The sequence below is a fragment of the Thermobia domestica genome, chromosome 2 (assembly GCF_964235325.1).
Source record: "Thermobia domestica chromosome 2, izTheDome1.hap1.1, whole genome shotgun sequence".
Lineage (NCBI taxonomy): Eukaryota > Metazoa > Arthropoda > Insecta > Zygentoma > Lepismatidae > Thermobia > Thermobia domestica.
This window is the reverse complement of record NC_137455.1, coordinates 281,665,498-281,685,572: the sequence shown is the minus strand read 5'-3', so window position 1 is coordinate 281,685,572 and position 20,075 is coordinate 281,665,498. Positions and strand designations below refer to the sequence as shown.

General features: G+C 36.0%; 1 protein-coding gene across 2 annotated transcripts in view; it reads right to left on the bottom strand.

Annotated features, from left to right (window-relative positions):
• Positions 1–16,140: 16,140 nt before the first annotated feature.
• The window catches only part of Mapmodulin (acidic leucine-rich nuclear phosphoprotein 32 mapmodulin), a 44,197-nt gene continuing 40,262 nt past the window's right edge, over positions 16,141–20,075 (bottom strand). The window contains exon 8 of one of the 2 annotated variants that reach the window (XM_081748778.1): positions 16,141–17,198. In XM_081748778.1, coding sequence (XP_081604904.1) covers positions 17,152–17,198 — 47 coding nt within the window. In that variant the 3' untranslated portion in view covers positions 16,141–17,151. Of the gene's footprint in view, positions 17,202–20,075 lie in introns of both variants that reach the window. The other variant, XM_081748777.1, reaches the window with a different exon arrangement.

Below are 20,075 nucleotides of genomic sequence, written 5' to 3'. Positions count from 1 at the left end.
AGGATATAGGTCCTGGCGCTCCAGAGCCTCCCCTTCCGAAGTCACATTTTTTTTTATAAAATTTACCTAATTTTCAACATTTTAGTACAGTGTGTCGTATTGAATTTGAACCCCTCAAAAAGCTTTCAATCCCTGTAATAAATTTTCTGCCTACGTCCCTGAAAAGTAGTAACGATTTTAGGGAGTGATCAGGAGGTAATACCTCTCTGGAGAACAATTTCCCAGAAATCACATCTCTGATCGTTCCCAATTGATGTTAGTATTTATGCATTACTACTTTTAACTCCCAATGTATTGAAATCCACCCCAAACGAGCAGTGGCGAAGGGTGATAGTTTCAAGAGGGTAGGCCCAATATTCTTCTACTTCTACTACTACTACTACTACTACTACTACTACTACTACTAATAATAATAATAATAATAATAATAATAATAATGAAACAGATCAGACGAATATTTTACTACAGAAACACAAGAAGACAAATTCACATAATTTAACGTAATTGTAGTCCGTCGACAGCACTTATTCGATCTGGATCTCAATTTTCATAATGAAATGCACGTATGAGACTCATAGCTTATCTTAATTCACCGTAATGCAATTTAATTGTTTTAATTGGGCGTGATCGGGTGGGGAAGATGAACTATCACATTATCTGTGCTTCACAAAAAACGTATATTGTTTAGTCTACTTGTACTAAAACAAACTTTGCTTGGAAGTTTCGTCTTTAATTATATTGTTCAAAACACATGACAAGCATTCAATCAAGTCATTTTGAGTGTCACTTGATTCCCGTTTTAAAGCTGAATCAGAAATATTTTTCATACACTGCTCTTTATTTTAACAACTACAAATAATGTTTTGTACCAATGCATGCAGAACTCTCTTGCCCTCTGTTTGTTCTATTTTCAACACAGGAGTTGGTCTTGGTTCCTTAATGACACATTAATTTTCACTGACCACTGACAGAAAATTCTTTAATAGGAATTATATTATGTTCATATTCTTCACTTACTGACATTTTCTCTCATTCACTTTTGCAAATGTAAGAAAAAAAATGTCACTCAATATCTCAAACACACACTCCACTCAATTCTAATGAACTCGAGTCAGATTTCGTACAGGTTTGCACCAACGTAACGGAATAAAAGGGCATTAGTTTGCGATAATAAGCGTAGCACCTTTAGAATTGCTTGTTCCAGCTTTTGCGTTGCGTTAGAGTTCGCAAAATTGGTACGGAATAGGGCCCACGTTCTCTTGCCCTTTACTTGTGACATAATCGAATCGAAATCAAAGGTCTCGAGAGAAACGCTTTATGTAGAAACGAAAGTGGATATGCGCTGAGGCCGGTCTCTTTCGCAGGTTATTACCAACACGTTCTCTCGCGGGATATTCTGAGTAGCTTGGCGGTAGTTCTACTGCCGCCTGAGACACTGCTCGGTGAGCCTCTCAGCAATGATGCTAACCACGACTTTTTTTATCGAACAATATTTTTTTTTTAACTTACAAAACTATTAAACATTCTGTGCAAGGAAAATGAATTATTTATATATTATAATTTCTGAAAGTAAATAGGTAGGCCAGGCCTCTTACGACCCTTCGCCACTGCAAACGAACTGTTCTGAAATCATCACTGGTTCTCCCCTCTAGCCCCCTATCAGTGGTACAAACTTTGGACATATAATTCGACTTAAGCAGCATCGGAATTGTCATTATTCATCTTTGCGACGTCGAAAACTATGAATTAGACACTAATATTTCTCGCATTCTATTACTTTTATATGTCACCCTTCTTCTAGAAATGGTTTCAGCTTCTTACTCCCCACAGTACATTTTTCCGATGGTAATTCATATGTATACTAAATGCGTTTCAAATTAATCCAGGAGTCAAATGTTGCATCGTATAATCGAGTTTTTTTTTTTTTCCTGGGTCAAAAATTCAGGGCTCATAGTGGTCTGGTCTCTTGTAAATAGTTGAAAAGTGACCAAAAATTGACGAAAAGCACACGAAAAAGTGACTAAAATCTCATCACGCTCCTTTTTTTCCTTTGTCAATTTCTCCATCACGTCTGTCTGTTGTTTCGTTTCATCTTCTCTTCTTTACTTCTTCTCTTTGAGCTTCCTCCTTTCTTAGGTTTTTTAAGTATGCTTTGTAGTTACGGTAAGCAGACTTAGCAGATGTAAGAAGTTTCTGAGTAAGTGGAACCAGTTCCGGTTTATTTCCTAATTTTTTTTCATCCCAGATATTATATTTAACCTAGCATTGAGAGTTCTCAAAGCCATGATATATTCAAATTCATCACCTACTCTTTAAGAAAAACATACAAGCAGCATAACACAAGACGAACATGAAACAAATAAACAAAACACACACACACAACGTTGAGCAGAGCGTTAACTTACGAGAGAAAAATAAAAGATTATTATGATAGAAGAAAGAATAGACACAGGTTTCTCGACTCCACCTTGGAAGCTTAAGCATCCACCATCCACTGTGCTTTAGAAAGTATAAAAGCTAACTGTTTCACATGTGGCAGCAAGTACTGAAGCTTTCAGAGGAGTAATGAGTAACAAGTTTGTGCCTTTTTCCAATTAGTTTTATATTTTTCTTAGAAAACTGCCAATGCAAAACATAAATCACACGAAAAATCACTTTACCTTCCAAAAAAGTAACTTTTAGTGACAAATTTGAAAAACGATAACTTTCAGTTAAAATAAAAAAAAATGACTCGCTATGAGTCCTGAAAATTTCTAAAGATATTTAAATGCATTACAGTAACAATGGAATATTGTATTATCGTGCGACTGTCGTCGTCGTACAAAACTTCATGATATGATGTAGGGAAATGAGTAAGGTTTTAAGATTTAACCATCGCAAGTTAAGTAGCATGTAATAACAAATCACATATTTAAAAATAATTTGGGCCTAAACTAGCTGCGACTACATTTAATTCAATATTGAACTTCTGGAATGTACACTATGAGCATAGTTTAAAAAGCCGGTCGGGATTCGAACTTAGAACTACCCATGTAGGAGTGCCTTACACTAACTCTTCATCTAACACTTTTTCATGTTCAAATCCAAGTGGTACTTAAACGCATTTTTTTTATTTTTTATTTTTAAACGTCTAACAACAGTTTGTTTCATTCGCCACTAGAGCTTCACAAAAGCTTATATATGTCTGAGAATTTGGCACTATTTTATCAGACTATTCTATCAAATATAACGCAGTAGTAAACTTTTACTGCCTTAAAAAGTATTCCTGAACAAGGGAATGTTCAAGTAACTAAAGAAAAAGTATATGAATAACTGCGTATAATTCTTTGTAGCTAAATGGATGGAATCATGGGTCAAAGCTAGGAGGTTCGTGGTTCAAAACTAGTCTCGGAAGCTGAAGATTTAATTCTTTTTTCCGCATATCTTAAGATCGATCTTTCTCCTCGCAATCATCTGATGCTCTAAAAAGAATTCTCCACCTTAATTCGACAACTTCCTGATGTGCTCCTTGCAGATCGGAAAACTTTCCTTTTGTTTCACAAAATCAAAAAGTTAATTACATGGATGCTTTTTTTTTTTAAATTATTAACTCTCATATGTAAATCATTTCCGTCTGTCTCCATACTTGAATCTATCTCAATGTAGTCCACTAAGAACGCACATGGCTTGGGATCAAATCTGATTCTTTAAACCAAATGTAAGCGCTCTAGCAATGTGCTATCATAACTCTATAGGTTTGTTGCTAAAAGAGTCATTTTAGATTTTGTTCGGGGGTGATTCTCCGCCAACATACGATTTTCACTTTTTATATCAGTATTTTATACACATTTGATCAAACGTGTTTGTCGCACTCAAGGGAGGGGGAATTACACCCTCCTATCCTGCCCAAATGACATATTTTTTTTATATTTCATTCGCTCAGCCGCGTTACTGTCAGCCGGTGCCTTGAGCATTCAAAACCGGCGAAGTACCATCATTGCGAATGATTTCTCTTTTGGGTTTATTTATTTCATAATTTTGAAGAAGGAAAGGGAAGGGGAAAAGGACGTGAAACCTAAACAAGGGATTGGACCAAAAAAAAAAAAAAAAAAAAAAAGATGAAACGAACAAAAAACAAAAAACAAAAAAAAAAAATAACTAAACTTAATATTTGCTTAACTCTACTCTCATTTCTAGTCTTGTGAGATTTTGTGTGTTTTTTTGTTTTATTGAGTTTAAGTTTGCGTTTAATTTTGTTACGTGTGTGTTGTTTTGAATGTCGTATGTTTTGTGTTTTCGTGTTTACCTATTGGTCATCTTCTTCTTTCTTCTTTTCTTCAGGTTTTCACTCTGTATGTTTGGTTTCTCTGGTTTCTGCCTGCATTTCTCTCCTGTGTGTTCTATTTCACATTTGCACTATTTACACTGGCTTTTCACCTTTATATTTTACCTCTTTTCACTATCCTGCATCAACACTACACTACACTCACTATTGACACTGACTGCTTTTGATGAAATCACTAACCTTCACCAACTAGTACTTACACTATGAAACACACACGCTACACTTACTTTTATCTAAATTTTCACATTTTCAAACCTTTTAATTTTCTGATGCTTCTATATAAGCGTTTCCTGTTACTTTTGCTTTGATGCTTTAGTGTTCTCAGTTGCGTATCAATGCCAGTTTCCACCCATTTGTGCTGGCTTGAGGTCCAGGGCCCACTCAGAGCACTTAGTGCAGGCCCTGGTCCGTTTTATCCTTCGGCCGGCACGCCCGGGATGGGCCGTCCTATTGGCGAGAGTTGTTCTATTATTTATCTCTGAGACACTATCCTCGCTTCACCTCTACTCATGCACTCACGCAACATTCACTCTTGCACCGGAGTTCCTTTCCAAACCGAGAGGCTGGAGGTGCAGCACGCATTCTGGTCCTCGGCGAAAGCACGGTGATCCAGTGCTTGGATTCCAGGAGTCTTTTCTCCGGTCCGAGGACTTCTTCACACATTCTTCCACTTGCACTTATCCTTCTATTCTTCTTCTGTAAGTTTTTCGTCTTAGTTCGGAGTATTCATTTGTCAAATTTTCCAATTTCTTGCAGTCTTCCTCTACTTCTATTATTTCTTTCAGTGATTTTTCTCTTATTTGAGTTCTTAGTTCTAAAATTTCTTCTAATAATGGACACCACATGACATGGTGCTCAGGAGTTCCTTCTCCGCATTCACACGTTGGGCTGGGTCTTAACTTGATTCTGTGGAGGTGTTGTTCGTATGGTCCATGGCCTGATAGATAATGAACCAATCCATATGTTGGATTTAAGTGGTTTATTTTTAGTCTATCGACGATGCTAGGAAAAATTCTATGTAATCGTTGCGCTCCACTGTATTCCTGCCATTCTTTATCCCATAGTTGTATTATGTTGTCGTTAATTTCTTTCTCATCTTTTAGATCCCTGTTAAAAATTTCTCTAATTTTCCTTTTCTCTTCTTTCCTTAACCAGTAATTAATTGCCCTTTGCAATAACACATAATTCATTGGTTGGATACCAAGGATTATACAGAGTGCGCTATGCGAAGTAGTGTTAAAAGCTCCAGACATTCTGATTAATAGGTTTCTTTGTGGTCTATTGATTTGATTTCTGTAAGTCTTATTTCTTAATAGTCTATCAATCCAAACGCTGGATGCGTACGCCATGGTAGCTGACAAAATAGTTTCTTGGTATAGTCTTAGTATTTTTAATGGTAGCCTGTATCTGTTTCTTGCAATAGTAGTCAATTTATTCCCTACACTGTTTCCCCTTTTTACTATATATTTCAAATGTTCATCAAATTTTAGTCTATCGTCTAGCATTATGCCAAGGTATTTTATGCTTTGCGCTCGTTCTACTCCTACTCCATTTAATTTTATAGTCGGGTTTCTTTGTAGTTTTGTGCCGAAAATTAGATATTTGGTTTTCTTTGATGATATCGTTAATTTACTCTCCATACTCCATTCTTCAAGTGTTTCTGTTATCTTTTTAACTTTTTCTTCTAATTCCCTTCGGCTGTTTCCTGATGTTGTTATTACGACGTCATCGGCGAATGCCACTATTTTATCGACTTCTTGCTTTTTGTTTATTTTTTCCAAGCAAGGTTGTAATTCTATGTCCCATAGTAGGGGTCCTAATATTGATCCTTGCGGGCATCCTTTCTCTGTTTTAATTATTATGTCGCCCTCTTCATTGGGTATTATTATTTTTCTGTTTTCTAGATAGTTTCTTATCAAATTCAGTAAGTATGCTGGCATTTCCAGTTTTTTTACATTTTCAATTAAGGATGGAAACCATAAATTATCAAATGCTCCTTCGATGTCAATGAAGAGCGCTAATACATATTTCTTTTCGTATATCTTTTCTTTGATATCATCTAGAAGAGTATTTATGGCGTCTTCTGTTGATTTTCCTACTCTGAATCCAAATTGTAGTTTGTCTTCAGTTACGTTTCTGTATTTTTGAATTCTGTTTAATATTACTCTCTCAAAAATTTTTGATATATTTTTTAATAAGCATATAGGTCTATATGAGTTTACTTCTGATGGATCCCTTTCTGGTCCTTTTGAGAGAATAATTAATTTTGATGCTTTCCACGGCTCTGGAATTTCTTGTTTCTTTATTAGTAAATTGAAAAGCTTCGTTAGGTAGGGGACCCATAAATCTTTAGTCTTCTTGTATATTTCGTTTTTGATGCCATCTATACCCGGAGATTTCTTGTTTTTAAGTTTTCTAAAGATCTTTTCTATTTCTTCGTTAGTGACTTTGTCCGATTCTGGTACAGTTCCTGTATGTTGTTCACCCATTTTGTTTCTTAGTACTGTGTTTCTTTCTGTGTCGTTATTGTTTTCATCTCTGGGAAAAAATTTGTTCGCTAAAACTTTTAGAGTTTCTTCTCTGTTTGAGGTGTATGATCCATCTAATTTCTTGACTGTATTTAATACTAATGGGTTTATTTTTTGTGTTATGAGTTTGTATGGAACACCCCATGGATCTATTTCAATATTTTTCTTGAGGTAAAGATCCCAACTTCTTTTCTTAGCCTCTAATATCGCTTCCTTATATTTATTCTTTGCATTTCTATATTTTTCTAATCTTCTTTCCTTTAGTATTGGGTTATAAGTTGCTTGATAACTTTTCCGGGCTGACGTTGCAAGTCTTTTTAATCTTTGTAGTTTAGGTGTCCAAAAGTCTTCATATACTCTTCTTTCTTGACTTTCCGGAGTAGCCTCTTTGAAAGCTTTTTTTGTTGCTTGTTCAATTTCGTTGATTATTTCGGTCAAGTTTTCATCTTCATTTATTTGGGGTAGATTTAATTTGTTCTTGAAAGTAATCCAATTTGTCTTAGCTATATTAAATTTTTTTTGCTCTTTTCCATTTTTCTCAATTTTCATATCAAATAGTATTATTTCGTGGTCGCTGAGAGTGAGTTTATCTCCAATCTGCCAATTTTCAATCCTACTTGTTATTTCAAATGTTCCGCATGTCACATCAATATGAGAGCTGCCTCTATTCCCTACAAAAGTTGGTCTGTTTCCTATGTTTGAGATTACAAGTCCGTTTTGCATTACAAAATCTTCAACTATTTCTCCTCTATCATCTGTTTCCGGGGCACCCCATAAGATTGATTTTGCATTTGTATCGGCAAGGATTAATATTTCCGTATTATTCCTTTGCCATATTATCTCTTGAATTTTGTCTATGAAGTCACGTGTTTCTAAGCTGTATTGGAAATACGCATTTATTAGCCAGAATTTCATGTTTCCACACTTAACTTCAGCTGTTGTTATCCAATTGTTACTATATTGGGTTAGTTTAAGTACTTCAATTTCTCTATTCATGAAAACTATAGCTGTTTTAGATTCCTGTCCTCCGTACATTATTTTTGAGCTTATTTTTTATTTTTAAACGTCTAACAACAGTTTGTTTCATTCGCCACTAGAGCTTCACAAAAGCTTATATATGTCTGAGAATTTGGCACTATTTTATCAGACTATTCTATCAAATATAACGCAGTAGTAAACTTTTACTGCCTTAAAAAGTATTCCTGAACAAGGGAATGTTCAAGTAACTAAAGAAAAAGTATATGAATAACTGCGTATAATTCTTTGTAGCTAAATGGATGGAATCATGGGTCAAAGCTAGGAGGTTCGTGGTTCAAAACTAGTCTCGGAAGCTGAAGATTTAATTCTTTTTTCCGCATATCTTAAGATCGATCTTTCTCCTCGCAATCATCTGATGCTCTAAAAAGAATTCTCCACCTTAATTCGACAACTTCCTGATGTGCTCCTTGCAGATCGGAAAACTTTCCTTTTGTTTCACAAAATCAAAAAGTTAATTACATGGATGCTTTTTTTTTTTTTTTTTTTAAATTATTAACTCTCATATGTAAATCATTTCCGTCTGTCTCCATACTTGAATCTATCTCAATGTAGTCCACTAAGAACGCACATGGCTTGGGATCAAATCTGATTCTTTAAACCAAATGTAAGCGCTCTAGCAATGTGCTATCATAACTCTATAGGTTTGTTGCTAAAAGAGTCATTTTAGATTTTGTTCGGGGGTGATTCTCCGCCAACATACGATTTTCACTTTTTATATCAGTATTTTATACACATTTGATCAAACGTGTTTGTCGCACTCAAGGGAGGGGAATTACACCCTCCTATCCTGCCCAAATGACAACCTTGAAAAACCACCTTGCAATTACCTGGAAACAAAATGAAATAAATCATTGAATAACACTCCTTTATGTCAGTATTTTTTTGAGCTCTGCTCCCGCGTTACAGACTTTGCGAAGTACAAAACCTACTGTCGTGATTGACAATTTTCATAGATTTCACACGGAGCATCATCATAAGAAGTCTGAAGAAGAGAAGGAAAGCAAATAAACGCGTTTATTAAGTTATGGGAACATTCTATTTTTTCATTATTATTATTATTCAGGCTCTATAAATGCATTTCAGAACAAACGAATGAGACTGTTTTAGAGTTATAAAACTTGTACTGTTTTCATCTGAAGGGAAAAGTATATTACGTCACAGACTGCTCTAGACAAGGAGAGGAGTTTGAATACCAGCAGGTAGTAGATCGAAATTTTTTCTGAATACATAAGCACACGGCGCAAGAATTTGTTACTAATTTGGTCTCAAACTTCTTGTTAACATTTTCTATGCCGCGAACTGTATACCGTTTAAGAGAGTTTGATGCCGTGCCAATAAATTATCTTCCCGTCATCGTTCTGGGGCGTATTTCTCAAAACTACTACGTAGTTTTATAGTTTAGTGTGAACATTTTCGAAATCGAACTTTTTTACAATTGCTTATATTATAAAATCATGACAAATAAGAGGTATTGTCAGTACTTAGAAGTGATTTACTGCTATTCTAGTGTTTCTGCTTTATATTTTACAACTTGCAAAAACCGAATTACAAATCAGTCCCTGGAGGATCAACGAGGCGAGTAGGCGGTACTATCTACCACAACCCTTGTCAGGAAGCTGAGCTGACTCCACGTCCAATGTGCGAGGAGCCAGTGTCTCTTGTATCCTTGACTAAGTACTTTTAAGGAGAGCACTGTCCCACCAACTCACGGTCGAGTCCAGGTTTCTTTGAAAATCATACTTCGCTACGCTGTCACAGACCTCCGGACGACCAAAATAAATTCCAAGAATCACTATCGCGTCAAAATATTTTTTTAAAAAAATCTGGTCCATAGACCAAATTAGAATTCATAATCTTTATCAGTGATAACAGAAAAATCCGGCTGGTTTCATCCGAAGCTTCGTACTAAACAGCAACATCACCCTACGGCATGTTAGTAATCTAGCGAACATTCCCAGCACAGGGTTTTACAGGAAAGATTGTCAGACCCCAATCAGAAGAACCAGTGGCTATTGTAGTTCCGAATAACTGGGTAATCACATTGGCACATTCCTAACGCAATGTGCAAAAAAAATAGTGGTCGAAGCGAGAAGTTCCACTGTCTGTAGCAAAGTCCACACTGACGTCCAAAAAGGTTATGCTGTGCACTTCGTGGGATGTCATGCATCACAAGCTGCTGCCGCGGGACGGAACAATCGATTTAGACCTGTACTGTCGAGTAGTGCATCTAGCAGTTCAAAAGAAACAACAGAAAGGGCGTCGTATAACTTCCGTCAGAACTTGACTGGAAGTTTTAATGCAGCCATATACCGCAGAAATGGCATCTTCACTCATTTGTTTCTGGGAATTCTCTGAAAACGGTCAGTTTATGCGAAGCCTGTAAGGTCATCGAAAAATATATATATTGTGAATATGTGGTTTCATAATGCTATTTTTAATGTCTTCTCAATAATGACCTCCAAATGTTGTGGTTTTTAAGACAATCTATATTATCGAACCATAAGTTGCGTATTGTCTCTATGTCTTAGTTTTGTATATTTGTTACTGTATGTGATTACTTTTGGGATTTTATGTCCCTTTTCCCACTTTTTATATAGGACGAGACTACAGTACCTTTCAAACCACGGAAATCTGTACTATGCACGGTAATTGTAATAAGAACGTAAATATTTCAATTTCTAGAAGTTCTGGTTTTGCATTTTAGAATTTGTAAGAAACAAATTAACCATTTTTTAACAAATACTGCAGAATGATTGTAATACGATTCAGATTACATTAGTCGGTTAAGATTTTACCGTACGATCCAACAGCGGGCCTATTTTGAGACTTGAATTACAACTCAACATGGGATCCGAACGTGTTTCCATTGAGAATCGAACCCTGGACACTCGCTCTCGAGAGGATAATAGTGACACTTTTGACATTCTTCAGCTACGACAATTTACAATTTGTATAATAGTTTCCTAATCGAATTTTAAAGGAAAGAAAGAATAAAGGGTTATTCAAAGAAATATTCTGTCTCCAGGTAGATCAAGGGGAAAAAAGCCTACTCCATGATTTGAACACACTTAAATTATTTACCCAAACCATTCAACTATTCCGTACGCTACTTCAAATTTGTTTTGTGTAAAGTGGGCTTTCTTTAAACAAGAGCTTTTTATTTTGTCAGATATGAATTTACAGCGGATAACTTGAAATTACATTTCCTGCAATGTATAAGTGTATCTTTCGCATAAATCACATTTTCTTTTACGGGCATAACTTCTGTAAAACAGGTTGAGTCTCTAAAATGACATATCGCAATGATCGTTAATAATAAAGCAACAGCCTAAATAATAAAATTCGATGAAAATCAACTAACTAAATCTTTTCATAGGGCCTTAGTGACTCGTCTAGACTTACATAAAAGAATTTTAATCAGCTAAAAACTAAAATCAAAGAATAAAATGAAATGAAATCTAAGTTTTACGTCCCACGGTTATGCCGGTTAGGCTAAAGGAGACGGTGATGAGAGATGAGTGAAATGGTGGAATGAAGAAAGTGGGAGGAAACGGGAAAACCCACGAGCACGGTAAAATCAAAGAGCTGATTAGCATAGGTGAGTGGTTAATGCATTGGATTTGTAAGCACAAGGTCCGGGTTTGAATCCCGGCAGGTCCGACTTTTTAACAGCCTTCGATTTCAATTCCTACTCAGTGAGATAAGCAAGATATCTTGTGGAGAAGGAAAGATGTTGGAATGACAAACTTGGAATTGGAGTACGTCCATAAAGACAAAAATTTACAAATTTATGTCCTTCAATTGTTCCTGATGTGATATTTTATTTCGATCATTTATCGTCCATGAATTGTATTGCACGTTTTAGTGATCTACATGCTTACCAATTGCTCCAAAAATTACGTGTAAGTTGGGTTACAGGCGTCTGTGATACTGGCAAAAGTATTGGAGTCGACCTAATGGAGTTATAACTGGGGTTCAAGTACTTTTGTTCCTGAATCCACATTGTAATATTTAGTGACTGGATGTATTGATTTGAACTAGTGTTCAGTTTAGTATGCAAACGTATTTACAGCTTAACGTGGAATTAAACACGAGCTCGCACCGGAAAAAGGAGCGTGCACTACGTAGTCAGGGTGGAAAAAATCATGATTTTTTTAATAAAAATCATTTTCGTTGATTTTTTTTTTATTTAAATCGATTTTTTTGATTTAAATCAAATCTTTCTCCTCGTATAATGCAAGTCGCGAAATGGAGAAAATACATTAGGAATTAATATTAAATGGCAATTATGCCATTTAAGTGAAAGTATTTTGGTTTAATTTTGAATTAATCCCCAATCGTTAACCTATTTCAATCCCAAACAATGTTTCTTAAGCATTAAGGAAAAAACGTACAGTAAGGTTTATCAACACGAAACTTTTCTTTTCACGAAAGTTACTGATATTTGGCAGGGGTATATTTTTAGAAAATCGGAAATAGCCACCGGCACGAAATACATGTCAAGTACATAAATTTCGCCTAAAATTAACTAATTAACTCTATGGCCTATGGAACCCGGAGGTTCAATGCCGTTCACGAAAACTCTCCACTGACTTCTATCCTTAGCCAACTGGATCCAGTTTCTACTTTGTATTCCTATTTCTGCGAGATTCATCTTAATATTGTCATCCTATCTGCGCCTAGATCTTCCTAATGGTCGTTTGCCGATTGGTCTTCCAGTTAAGAATTTGAAAATGTTCCTATTTTCTACATGACCTGCCCACTTGAGTCTCCTAGACTTGATGATCCTAACAATGTTTGGTAAACCGTATAAATTATGTAGTTCCTCGTTATGAAGTTTCCGCCATTCCCGTTCTTCTTGGGTCTTAATATTCGTCTCAGGATCTTGTTCTCAAATACTTTCGTCTCAGGATCTTGTTCTCAAATACTTTCAGTCTACGTTCTTCCGTCATAATAAGGGACCATGTTTCGCAACCATACAGAACCAGGGTGTCTACCAGTCAGGCAAAGTCAGGGAATTTCATTGTTTCAGGGAAAAATCTTTCCCAGCTGTGAGGGATGAAGGAATGTCACTAAAATAGTCATAAATTACACGTAATAAATAGAAGTTGGGGACGAGCTGGCTCACTGGTAGAGCGTTCTCCTACGGTGCTTGGGGTCCCTGGTTCGATCCCAGCTCGCGCCGTGTGGTCTTTGTGGTGGACAAACACCGTGCTCATGGGTTTTCTCGGGGTTTTCCCGTTTCCTCCCACTTTTTTCATTTCATTCATCTCTCATCATCACCGTCTCCTTTAGCCTAACCGGCATAACTGTGGGACGTAAAACTGAAAGATTTCATTTTCATGACTTAAATATAAGTTACTTTTCGTGAGTTACACTAAGAAAAAAAAGAATGACAGAGTCAGGGAAAATTATAATTTTGTCAGGGAAAGTCAAGGAATTTAATTATGCTTGCTTGGTAGACACCCTGAGAACAACAGTCATATATATTTTAATCTTCAAATTCCTGGAAAGAATTCGTGACAAGAGATTTTGAACTGAATAATAACAAGAATTCCTTGCTTTCAGTCGACATTTTATTTCTTCGTAAATATCGTTTTCGTCTGTTAATACTGATCCTAGATATTTGAAAGAATCCACTTCATCAAAAGTATTATTCGATATTTTAACGCATCCAAAATTTGCCGTATTACGATCCCGAGGAACTTCTATGTATTTAGTTCATAAATTTCGCCTAAAGTTTTAATTTTTTTTGTGTTTCGGAAAGGGGATCGGACCCCTCTAAATACGCCCTTATTATCTAGAAACAAACAAACAGACGTGGACACAAAATAATTTTTGTCTTAATGTCCATGGTGATTTCTCCGTTCGAATAGTTAACGATTTAAAAACCCTATGTTACGAAGAGAAGAAAGCAGGATTCTCCCGTTACCCGTTCAAAGTAGGATTTTCCCTAATCATCCTCTGCATGATACTCGTTTTCATACTGTGCTGTACATATATTTGAGTCTCATTGTACTATGATTATTATCTTCCATAGTCGAAATAACAGAACAGAAACGGGATTTTACTTATTTTCACTTTAAATTAATTTATTTCGGAATTTGATTTAAATAAACGATTTTTATTTAAAAAATCAAGTGATTTAAATCTTGATTAAAATCGTGATTTAAATCAATCCACCCTGTACGTAGTCATGAGGCTTATTTAGTGACCAGAGATGCAGCCTCGTAAAAAATCTAGTTATCTGTATTAAGTTTTCTGGTGGGGCTGCGTGAGTCAGTAGTGATTAGTTCCCATCCCGCGCCAACTAAACTTTGTGGCACACTATGCGTGGTTTTCTCGGAATTCTCCTGTTTCTTCCTACTTTCGTCATTCCACATAATCGTGGAACGTTACATGTTACACTAAACTACGATTAATAATAATGTATTCTACGCAAATATTCACTAAATACATCAGTGAATTTAGAGTCCTTATTTAATGTAATTACTTTTGAATTGTTGATATGAATATTTAATTTGAAATTTGCATTATTTTTTCACGATTTACTTTTTTAAAATTAGTTTTGCACTTAAAATTCCTAGCTGTTGTGATAATTATTCATGAAGTGTTAAGCAGCAAGTGAATGGATGTTTCAGAACCAGAGTTGGCAATTTTTTTTTTTTTTTTATTAAAAAAAAAAACAGTTTGCTCTGTATTTATACTACATATAGACACAAATAAGTGTTTCGCCTTCGTGTTAGTATGAAGCAAAGAGGTTGTGCTGGGAGGGATCACATACGCGTAAGCTTAAAGTGGAATCCAAACTGCTTCTCGGCTTACATCCGAAAGAAATTGTTCTCCATTTGGACTCGAAAGCGGAACTAATTGGCCACAAATGCGATGAGTTTGCCGACTCACTCATGAAGGGCTCCTGATGAAAATACGTTGTACTGATGTTTACATACTTAATATAATTGTCAAGAGTCATTTCAGAAGGACAAAAAGAAACCGCAGCACAAGAACCATTATACAGAATTATATATAAATCGGGGAACTCCCGCCTTAGGCATTGGGAAAATCCTGTTATTACTATAAATGCAAAGCAATAACGGAAAAATCCCGTTATTTCTTGTCATGTAAAATTTTATGGTCAACGTATCATAATCAGTACGCTAAAACTGAAGTATTAAATTAAAAAATTTAGTATGTAGATATCATTCAATGAAATTAAAACGAAGTCCGAGTTGATGTTGGAAGCTACATAGGCAGTCGATAAATTTTCCAATCTCTATCAATATACTTAAGCAACCGTGGCTTCTCAATAAAACACATTCAGGCACACAATTTGGTTTCGTTTCGTGTGTTCAGGCTTAACATCCTTATGTAATACCGAGGTTCTCAGGAAGAAGACTTTCGCTTAAAATAACATCCGAACCGCTACTTGATTTACACTTGAAAGGGTTGTGGTTCGACCGAGAATTGAACATGGGACGCTTGATTAAAAGGTGAAAAGGAGAAAAGTAATGCAGATTGTATGACATGTGGAAAAGTCACCACAGTACTACTGAAAACTTGTTACTAAAATCCTTCCCACTTACCGACACTCCACGTTCATTGCGAAATAACGCATTTCCTTTTGAAGAAAGAAATCACAATCAATTAAAATTTAATTGTAGAAAAGGACTAATTTACACAAGAACATTCGAACTAATTCACAAGGTATTCAAGAAATGAGTATTTTGAACGTAAGTACCTCAGTTTATGTATCGTCCACCACAAAACTAGGGTTAATTCACCCTATCAGCATCCTGCAATAACGGCATCCAAATTTTTTTCTTAGTGCAAGCAGAATAACCTGCAGTAAGGTCAGAAAACAAAACAGCTACACTTAAAATGAATTGAAGCTTAGGTCAATTTTATATTTTATCCCAGTATATCCGCTTTTAAAGTAGCCCTAATGAAGAAATTCACAAATATTCGTTTCAAACTATTTACAACCTCAGAACAATGGAACAGACAATACTGTTAAAGGCTTTCTTAATGCATGCATCATAATGCATAAGCTGAATGTAAATTTTATTAGAATTTTTTTTTTTTTTTGGGGGGGGGGAATTGAGCCACGTATCTTGGTGACTAGTTTTACACATTATTCTTCACTAAATTTCCCTCATACTTCTTTCAAGTTTCGACAATCCTAATACCTTTTAGTTGCTACCTGCAAATTTAATCAAAGGTTACATAGGAATGTAAAATGGACAAACCACATACGATTTTGATAAAAATTTACTTCAACAACAGAACAGACAATTACATGTACCTGATAATGTTGTGATGGACAAAATACTATCTTCTGTTCCCTGCAATCTCACTCGGCTGCATTTGAAACAAACCAATTAGGTAGGCAATAAAAGACCCTTGACAATGACAAGCAACGCAACTTACCATGAGCATGGGCACTTAACAAAATAATACATGTATTTGTACTTTCTGTGGTCTCGTGACATTTACTTGCACCTTGTCATGGTGAGTTGCTGACAAAAAGACACTGCTAAAGGATTTTTTTTTATTATTAAATCTCTGTATTGTTTTCCTATTCATTAAAAAGTTGTTAAAATTCAGGATATGAAAAAAGTCTTTTCAAGTATGCTGTACCATTCCAACTATTTTTAAGGCATTAAGCTGCTACTGTATTTCATGTGTATGTTGAAGGAGATATCGGAACCACCAGCTTAAGCCGATGTCATATTGTAAAAACGAATTTATTTATTCCCACTAATTCTAGTACGTGCTAAGGTACAAGTGCAAAGAATATTTCCTGTACAAAAGGATATTTTATATATATTTATATATATACTTTCTGATTTGTTCAGTCTTCTAAGACTGCACACTTGAAGGGAAGTCTCCCAATCAATGTTCTTTTTGCCCAGGCATACAGGCTCCCAAACAATCGGACAATTATCTCAGAACTCACAACACATTATGTCGTCAACTTCAGTACAAATGAATCCCATCCACACACACAGACATACACATGCACACAAACACACCCTTTTGGTCGGTAAAATTTGGAAGCCTGATGCATCCATGGGTGGACTTTACAATCTTCTTTTCATTTTTCAACAGAGCTATATTCACAGAAGTGCAATGCCACGATTTCTTTATGTACACCACACTAGCTCCACGTCCTGACCAAAGTTCAGTTTCACCACTGATTATTTACTTTGTGGTGATAAGGATGACGCACTTTGTAAAGAACGCTTGATGGACACGAATTGCCTATTCATCTTCATCCTCATGCTTTCTCTTCTTTCCTCTTGGTGCTGCTTCTGGAACAAAAATTATAGTAATCATTACAGGAATCAAATCTTTCTTACAATAATTATTTCGTTAATTTTATTCATAATGCACTTGGGAATGAACGTCTTGGAAACAACTGAAATTTTCATAGGATCCCTGATGAACAATGAAAATTACCTGCCCCACCAGACATTTCTACTTCCAACACAGCTGAATTAATGCAATCACAAAGTATTCTTTTACTTTAGTACTTACTACAAATTAATATGCATGACAATTATATATTGAAGATTTGATACTGGAATTAAAATCTTTCAACATTTCATATTCATACCCTGTACCAATGAAAATGTTGGATCAACCGAGAATTCTTATGGACACAGTATTACCCATTAATATTCTAAAACTCGTCTGCTTGAGATGTAACTTCCTTTCTTCGATCCAAATGTAGGCCTGTACATCATAGATTTTCGCAATTCTTTAAATTTTCCAAATTACAGTTACCGATGAAAGAATAATTACTGTACCGAAGTAAGAAACTCAAGTGTGTGTGTATATATCAAGACAACCTTGTCTACCTCAAATTTAATTTATTTGTATCTTCTATTGTCTTTGGTCGGCAACAGACCTATACAATGAACGTAGTGACCAAATGTTCACGATGCTTAATATTTCGTTTACGCAATGACATTACATCATGGATAACCTTAACAAGGAATTCGAACCATATTACATATTATATACAAAGGACAGAAAACTCGGACAATTTGAGTGTGACACTGGCAACTGTCTACTGCTCTACACTTCAAATACAATGTAAAAGGATGTATCAAAAAATTTGCAACTGGATCTATAGACAAATGTACGGAAGTTTCGATAGTATACCCTTCAAAACAGTATTTTCCATAACATCGCTCCCAGCGCCACTATCTCTCCCGGAGCACGTATACTGTCCTGTTTTTAAGTGCATACAAGGAACGTCTGCCATTCCCGCTGAGTTTCCTCCAGTGTCATAGCAATGATACCTAAGTTTCAATGTCACATTCAGAAAGAAGAGACTAAATCTGATGAACAAAAGCAGATGAAGTTGAATACTGTTAAGAGCAAAGAAACTTTCGAATCACGAAAGTTCGTTGAGAGAATTGTATCATCATGGATCAAGCAGCCATTTGGGGAGTCCTTAGATCAAAATATCGCTGCCAGTGATGACATGAAAAGATGTCACCCAAAATACGCTGACAAAGCTAAAGAGCGCAGCACAGTACTTCTTCCGTTCGGAGATCAGATGCCTAGGCAGAAACGCTATGCTTGCTCAATTACAAATGAGAAATGACTGCACTGATACGTGAGACATTCACGATTGTACAATCCGCGGCAAAAAACCTGCAACATGAGGATGTAAGTTAATTGTGAAACTACGCCTAACAGCACAGGGAATGAACATAACGTCTAAGTGGAACCAATCACGCCAGGATAAACCTCGGCCTCCTCCCGTGCACACTTATTTTGGAGCAAAAGACTTCGTCATTTCACAATAAACTTATCTGCCCATGTTGCAGGTTTTTTGCCGCGGATTGTACAGTCCGCAGCAAAAAACCTGCTACATGAGCATGTAAGTTTATTGTGAAACTAAGTCTTTTGCTCCAAAATAAGTGTGCAGACGAGGACGCCGAGGTTACTCTGGTGTGATTCGTGCCACTCAGACGTTATGTTGATTCCCTGTGCTGTTAGGTGTAGTTTCACAATAAACGTACGTGCTCATGTTGCAGGTTTTTTGCTGCAGACTGCCAAAGTAAATGGGTTCCCCAATGGTCATGCACAAGCCAGTCACTTTTCTGCTTAAGCAGCCACTTAGGTATTATGATCATGGAAGGTTGCCTTTTCAAGGGATGCTCTGCCTCAAACGACGCCTGATAATCCCAACACCTATTCCAGGTCATGGGCTCCTTCATACGCACCGATGTGATTGCGAAAGTATATGCTCCACATCTGCTAGTTTCACGAGGAATATGAGGTTTGCTCTCTATTTCAGTATCACATTCACACTGAAATTTAAAATTTAGAGGTGGATTTAACCCAGTTGAATTGTGTAACTTCCTATATTCACACCGATATTACTCGGCATATTAACTGGTGACGATCCGTGTCAACCACAGCAGATGCACTTACTGTAATCTATGGAACAGGTCACTTATGTACAAAATGAATCATGTTCCTCGTACTCTTACATTTTCAGGTTATACACGAAGAGGAAACAAAATAGGACTGGTTCAATTGACGATCCAGTCCATTTTTCACTGCATATAATTGCGAGTGACAGAAAATAGGATATATAATTTTCATATTTCAATTAACACTATTTACTATATTGAGTGCGATATATTGAAAGATTACCAATTCTTTTATAGTTATTTTTTAAAACATTTTCATTGAATCACTATAATATATATATACACACACACAGGGTGTTTCGAAACAACACCGCGACAACGTTTGGGAGGTGATTCCTGACACCAAGATAAGACAAAAAGTATAGACCAACCTGGGTGCACAAATGCTTCCTTTCGGAGTTATAGGTTGCCAAAAACTTAAAAAGAACTTTGAAGGGCCATAACTCCAAAACTGAAGTTGGGTCAAGACGTCACTTAGGAACTGGTATGTGCCCTATCCAAATATCCAAGTTTTAGAATCCTAAAATACTCACGCAACAATTTTTTATAGAGGCAGTTGGTGAGTACTTCAGATTATATGCCCCTAGCCAATGTCCCTCTATAAAAACTTCTGCATAAGTATCGCAGGATTCTGAAAAATGTATTTTTGGATGGGACACATTAGTTCCTAAGTGAAGTCGTGCACCCAGATTGGTCTATACTTTTGTCTTACCTTGATGTCAGAAATCACCT